Source organism: Arachis duranensis, chromosome 4 (genome assembly GCF_000817695.3).
Source record: "Arachis duranensis cultivar V14167 chromosome 4, aradu.V14167.gnm2.J7QH, whole genome shotgun sequence".
Classification (NCBI taxonomy): domain Eukaryota; kingdom Viridiplantae; phylum Streptophyta; class Magnoliopsida; order Fabales; family Fabaceae; genus Arachis; species Arachis duranensis.
This window is the reverse complement of record NC_029775.3, coordinates 79,794,883-79,802,637: the sequence shown is the minus strand read 5'-3', so window position 1 is coordinate 79,802,637 and position 7,755 is coordinate 79,794,883. Positions and strand designations below refer to the sequence as shown.

Genomic DNA, 7,755 nt, shown 5'->3' with positions numbered 1-7,755 from the left:
ACTTGGTCGATTCTACTGGATAATTAAAAATCGATTTTCTAAATAATTCGATTAATATTTAAAATCGTTCTATAAAAATCGATTAAAAAATCGACTGAACCAACGGTTAATTGATGAACTGATAAAATTGGCTCAATCTTTTAAACTTCTGATTCGATACTTCTTCCTCAAAACGACATCGTTTCGATCTCCAAAAAAAAACTTAGCCCAGAATATACCCTCCCCCTTTAATCTCTCACAAATGCCCAAAGTCCCAAAATGACTAACCCTAATCCTACTGAGCAAAATCAGCAAAGCAAAACAACCACCATCATTTCCCACTATTATCAGTACTATTGGTGACAACTAGTTGCCATCCTCGCCTCTCGAAAGTCTTCTCTCCTCCTCACGTCATCAACCCTAAGGGTGCCATCGAGCCTAGACTTGTCATCATCGTCGTCGCCAAAAGGTCGTCAAGCCCAGACCTGTCCTCATCATTGTCAGCCGTCTTGAACTCGTCGTCTCTGTCCTCCTTGTCTAACCCGAGGATGTTGTTGTTGTCGCTGAACATTTCTGCTGCTCGACGTCGCGAATGTCTACTCAGCTCTATTCTCTTCACCATTGCGAAGGTTCCTACTTGGTTGTTTTTTCTTTGCCGTCACCTCTGTTCCATTGTTCGGCCATCACTTCCACACAAAAAAAAAACGCTGCTGCTCGTCTGTCTTCTCTTTTCTGGTGGTAAGCACTCATCTACTACTTCTTTAGTTGTGTTTTTTTTTTCATGTTAATTTTTATAATTGTTGTATATATTCTGACTCATGAGTTAATTGTATATGGATATTTAATTTTGAGTTAGTTTTATGGATATTGGATTCAAACTGGGTTTATCTTCTGTGCTTATTTTTCAAGTTTTTGTTATTTCAAGATCATTAATTGGATTTTCAAGTACCTTTTGAGTTTTTTAATCTTTTAATTGCTTAATAATTTGGTCTTCTTTGTTTATTTAATCTTTCTAGTGATTTCTTAAAAATTGTAAGATCTTTTTGTGTGAGTTGTTGATTCTAGTTCTGATTTTTTGCATTGTTTATGCTGCTGTTATTTTTTTTTAAGTTTTTATAAAACTGAAATAACTGATAATGGTAGAACATACATTATTTCTTTGTTATTTACGTATATCTTGATTTTTGTTAATTATGAATGTTGATGTTTAAAGTTGTTTATAAATTTTTAGTGGACAATTTATTATGTGAAATTGTAAAATTTTAAATTTTACCAGTTTAAAAAATATCGAATTTAAATATTTAAAAATATATATTAAATTTTTAATTATTTTATTTTATATTTAATTAAACCAAAACCTATAAACTATTGAATCAGTCACTCCACTAGTTCATTGACCATCGGTTCAATTCTCGCAACTTTAGAGGTTACGAGCTTACCAGATTCTGAGACTCTAAATTAGATAACATTAATACCAGATCTAAGAGAACAATCTGCAAAGACACTTAAATATTTAAATTCAGTGATACTTTTAGGGTGATTGCAACAAATTGTGTCTTACCTCGTGAGTTTTTTTTTTTCTAGATTACACTTTTCTGATATGAACGTTAGGTATTTACTATCCTTAATATGTTTTAATATCATAATTTGACAGTTTTTTGAGATAATAATATTATTTACTTTATTAACATATTAATTGACTATTAATGAGTTAGTAATGTGATATTTTTATTTAGTTGGATATTTGGGTCTAGAACATTATATATAATTAAAAGTTCAACTCTCAAATCTCTCCAAAACGAGCCACTTTCCATTCCTTTCATATCAAATGTCGTCTTCCTCAGTAAAATCATATTCATCGGCTCTAGACCCTCTCAACAAGGCATGGAAAACTCCACTCCTCTTCTCCACCGTGAAACCCATCAGCTCAGTAATCTCTCTCTTTCTCAAAGCAGGTCTTGCTCTTTCAACAGTCTTCTTCTTCTCCCTTCTCCTCCGCCTCTCCATTTCCCATTACGGCCAACCCTACAATAGCACCACAACCTTCAACCACATGCTCCATACTCAACGAACACAACATGAGCCGACCAACATCGGCCACATCGTGTTTGGCATTGGCGGCTCAGCCGCCACGTGGCACACTCGGCGCCACTACACCGAGCTCTGGTGGCGGCCAGGAGCCACCAGAGGCTTTGTCTGGCTAGACCAAAATCCGTCAGATACTGACCCGTGGCCAGAGACCTCGCCTCCCTACAAGATCTCTGACAACACGTCATCCTTTAAATACACGTGTCCATACGGAACGCGGTCTGCGATTCGCATGGCAAGGATAGTGAAGGAGAGCTTCGAGCTGGGTTTGGAGAATGTGAGGTGGTTTGTGATGGGTGATGACGACACGGTGTTCTTCCCCGACAACCTCGCAACGGTTTTATCCAAGTACGATCACAATCAAATGTACTACATTGGTGGGAACTCTGAGAGCGTGGAGCAGGATTTGGTACATTTTTATACCATGGCTTATGGTGGTGGCGGCATCGCCATTAGCTACCCTTTGGCGGAGGAGCTTGTGACGATCTTGGACGGGTGCATTGATCGGTATGCGCATCTTTTTGGGTCTGATCAAAAGATTCAGAGTTGCATCAGCGAGATAGGGGTTGAGATTACCAAAGAACCTGGTTTTCATCAGGTATAGTGGTTTAAACTTTCTTTTAAAAAAATAAAGAAATAAAGGAAAATAACGGTACATTGAGTAAGTTACCAAAAAGATTGCGATTTTATCAGGATTTGAATGTTATCTACTCCATAGAGTTTTAGTGCATGTTTGGGCGCCATTATTTTGTTAAAAAAAAGATCTTTTTTCAATGAAAAAAAGATCTTTTTTATTTTTTAACGTGTTTGACAAATTTTTAGTAGTAAAAGTAAAAGGACTAGTAAAATCAAAAAAATATCTTTTTTGAGAAGCTGTAATTTACATCTTTTTTTAAAAGATCTTTTTTTCTTAAAAAAAGATGTTTTTTATGTAATAAATAAACAAAAAAGTACTTTTATATTGTTATACCCAAACATAATTGATAAATAAAAAGACCTTTTTACATGAGATATCCAAACATAAAATTACTTTTACTTTTCTATAAGATCTTTTAAAAAAAGATAACTCGAAAAAAGATCTTTTCTTAAAAGCTCACCCAAACAAGTCCTTAAAAGGCGTTTTAAAATTTAAGGCATATAGTAAATTGAGTTGAGAATGTTTAGGAGATTAGTATTTTTATTAAAATTTGGTCAACATTTAATCAGTAAAAAAATAGTAAATAATTTTATGTTATTAAATAAAATTTTATATTATTAAAAATATAAATATTGACTAATTGATTGATGGTTATAAATTACAAAACTTAATGAACCAAACACTCCTTAATTGAGTTATTGTTACGGGAGATTTTTTCGGTGTCTATCAATTTTTTTATTTAAATAGTGTAAAAGTAAAAATAGAAGAAAATAAAACTTTCTTTTTATTTTTGAAGTCTATATTTAAAATTTAATCACCATAAAAAGAATTTATTATTATATGCTAAACTATCTATTATTTCTTAAAACAAAAAGATTTTGTACAAAAAAAAACAAATTAACGACCAAATATTGTTCAACTCATTTTTTTATTTTAATTTTATATTCTAATATGTATTTATATAAATAATTAAATTTTTATGTACATATAATATGGTTGTAATTTAAAATTTATATTTAATGTTTAATTAATTTAATCTTTTTAGTTATAAAATTTTTACTTTTTAAAAGATTTAGTGTTTATAGCTTAGAGTTTAAAATAAAAATATAATTTTAGAAACAATTGAGGCTTTTTTTGGTCTTGACTGACGCTCTTTAAACTCAATATATATTTTTGCTATATAGAGTTTAATTTAAGAAATCTTAAAACAATACTAAAACAGGATTTAGCAACTAATTCTTTTTAAAAAATAGTTTTATTCACACTTATTGTGACGTTGTGATCAAATGTCAATATTCTTGTATATAATTCACCGTTTTTGTATATGATTCCACCGTTTTTTAATTTTTGTATAGGATTCCATTTTTTTTAAATAAGTGTATATATTTTAATTTTTACTTAGTAGTTGGAAAAAATTCACTTAGTAATTTGAATGTATTAAAGCTACTGAGACTAAAAATGAATTTATAAAATTATCTTTTAAATTAATACATTAATAATTTTTTCTATAATTACTTTATTCATTTATCCTGGAAGTTATAAATTTATAATAGTATTGATAAGAGGTATAATTTTTTTTTTAAATTTACTTAATTAATTAATAATAAATTTTTAAATAGAATAAAACTACAATAAATTAAATTTTGATATGTCAGGTTGAAATAAAATCAAAAATTAAAAATTACACTCATTTTAAAGGAGAAAAATATTTTTTAACATAGGTAAACGTGATCATTCAAAACGACTAAACCATGGGTAATAATTAATATAGAGGAGTCCTCTTGTTTATTTATTTATCTTTTTCCCTGTTGAAAGTCAATTTATAGGAATCACTAGTGTTAGGCATGCCATGCATTAGCATTAATAAGTTTGAGAGGGACGGCCAAACAAAGAAGATAATCATTTGTTCAAATAATAAAATCAAATTTAAGGGTGGCCAGCTATCCCTTGATCCAAGAAATGAAAAGTGAAATCCAGTTAATTTCATGTAAACTTATAATTAAAACTATTAAATAATAAATTAATAAATTCAATTAAATTATTATTTAAAATTTTTTAATTATTAACTTCACATATACTGATATACACCAGAATTTTTACTATAGGACAAATTCTGTCATAAATTTCCGATTTTTAAAGTTAATTAATTTTTACTTTTTAGTTAAATTATTAATTTTTTTTAATGTTTTTATTTTATTCTTTTTATGTATTTTTACTTAACTAATGTTAATAAACTTTTTAATTATTGCAGAAAACTTTTTTAAATTCTTATGGTTTAAAATATTTAGAAATTAGAATATAACTCTAATTTGACTTATTAGTCTTTAGGATAAATGAATAAATGATTAAATTTATCTTTAAAAAATATTTATTTTTTAAATTGGTGTTCAAAAAACTTTTTTAATTAAATTCATTTTTTAAAAAATTTTAATTAATCGCGTTAATCATTCTATTTTTTTTGTTGACCGCACTAAAATTTGTTAACCTAACATCTTATATGATACAACAACACACATATAAGAATTTTAATAGACTATTAGCATAATAAATTTATGAAATTAGATCAAATTAAAATTTAATTGAAGAAAAAATTTAAAACATTAAAATTTTTCAATTTAGCATTAATTTAATCTAATTTTATAAATTTATCATATTAACTGTCAATTAAAATGATTAAACATGTATTGTGGTGTTATTTGCTGTATCATGTTAACAAATTTTGATGTCGTGAGTAACGAAGTAACAGAACAACCAAAATGATTAACTTAAAATTTGTTAAGAATAAATTTAATTAAAAAAAATTTTTCAAAAACTAATTTAAAATATGAATAATTTTTTATAGATTAATTTGACTATTTATTTTTATTTACTAAGTGACCAAAAATTAATCTTATTAAAATATTCTCAGGTTGATATTCGTGGGAACCCATATGGGTTATTGGCAGCACACCCAGTGGCACCATTGGTGTCACTCCACCACCTTGACTACGTAGATCCAATATTCCCAAACATGAACAGATCCGATTCCATTCAAAAGCTTGTGACAACATACAAAGCGGATCCGGGCCGGACTCTCCAAAAGAGCTTCTGTTACGACCCACTTCGAAACTGGTCAGTCTCGGTTTCATGGGGATACAGCGTGGAACTTTATCCTTCTTTGGTTACTACCAAGGTTTTGGAAATGGCGTTTGGGACGTTCAAAACTTGGAGTAGTTGGAGAAGTGGGCCTTTTACATTAAATACCCGACCCGTTATCAACGACCCGTGTGAGATGCCCTTGGTGTATTCTTTGGATAGCGTTGGAAACGCCGGTTTCGGAGAGACCCGGTCAAGGTACAGGAAAAATTTGCTAAGAGAGTGTCAGCGCGAGGAGTACAAGGAGGCTCTGGGTGTTCAACACATTGATTATTAATAATTTTTTTAAAAAATTAATACTTTAAAACATTAATTAATAATATATATAATACATAATATGTCTAATTAGATATTGATTAAATTAAATATATTTATGAAAATTTATTAATTTAGTTATTTTTTTAATTATAAAAATTTTATTCTCAATATCATTTAATGACTAAATTAATAGATTTTTTTAATTAATTAACGTTCAATTAAATATGTTATGTGTTATGTGTGTTATCAGTTAATATTTTAGCTCATTAATCGTGATAAAAATTATGAATAGAATAATTGAACGATAGATATGATTAATTTGTAATTTTTGAAGGACTAATTTAATTGAGGAAATCTTTTAAGAACGAATTGAAAGAATGACTTATCTTTTATGGACTAATTTGACTATTAATTCGTATAATTAATAAAAAATATATAATTAATTTTTAGTCAGTTAATATTAATTATTTTTAAATAATAATTTTTTAAGAATTAGTATCTATAATTAAAAATTTAATATTAATAATTTATGATTAAAAATTTAAAATAAATAAAAGAATTTTAAAGATTGATTGAAAAAAATTCATTCCTTCACATTACTTAATTAATACAAATCATTTTTAAGAACAAAAATATTCCTTCGCACTCTTGGTTGAATTTGTGCGTTAAATGGTTGAAGAGAAGAGTCTTATATTTTTACATTTAATAATGTGTTTTTGCTTTGTGTCGTATTTTTGTTGACGTGGATGAATGATCAGGCACCACGTAGACAATGTTGCGAGGTAATGAATGATGGAGGCAACAGAACGAAAGAGTCATTCCAGGTCATGATTAGGGAATGCCATCGATTTGAGAGTGTGACTCCTCCATAAAAAGCGAGAAGAATGATACAACAAACCCAGATTATGATTTAAGAAATAAAAGTGGGTATAATAGCCCTATTACATAAATGTCAATAGCTAGTAGATTTTAGGAAAAATTATTGAAATGGAATCTAAAAATTTATATTATTGATAAAAATAATACTGAAAAATATAAATGACAAATAAATTTGTGAAAAATTTTGAAAGGTAACAAATAATTTGATATTAAAATTATATTTTAAAAAAGGATTTTAAAGACAAAATTTTTATTTTATTTTATACAAGTATTATTAGAAAAATATAATCTTTTCATCTTTAAAAATTGGTCATTTTTATCTCAAGTAATTATTTTTTTATTGTGAATCACCAGTTGTTTTGAAAATTGAAAAAGATTTTAGAGATTAAGTTTTGTTATGATATTTTGTATATAAATTATAAATATTTATTCAAATGTTGTCACAAAATATTTGAATTAAATAGATAAGTCGTTTTTTATATACAAAATTTTTTTGTCATTTATAAAAAATATAATATTTATTAGTTATTTTTGTTAAATTTTTAAATTTTTTAAAAATTTATTTGTCATTCGTATCTTTAATATTTATTTTTGTCATCGATATAAACTTTCAGATACTATTTTAGTGTAATCAAAGATGCAAGAAATTAGTTAATTGATATAATTCCTTCTTGAATAATTCTTTTTTATCCAATATTATACTCCTTAGTCCTTACAATGGTGCTTTCTTAACCACCATTTTTAATTTCTATAGTGGCTTGCCAGACTCTATTGGAAAA

General features: G+C 27.6%; 1 protein-coding gene across 1 annotated transcript; it reads left to right on the top strand.

Annotated features, from left to right (window-relative positions):
- The first annotated feature begins 1,787 nt into the window (after window positions 1-1,787).
- On the top strand, window positions 1,788-6,116 carry LOC107484763 (uncharacterized). Its single transcript, XM_021141589.2, has 2 exons — window positions 1,788-2,665; window positions 5,613-6,116. Exons 1-2 carry the CDS (start codon window positions 1,808-1,810, stop codon window positions 6,114-6,116), a joined length of 1,362 nt encoding a protein of 453 aa, XP_020997248.1. The 5' UTR covers window positions 1,788-1,807.
- Window positions 6,117-7,755: the final 1,639 nt, after the last annotated feature.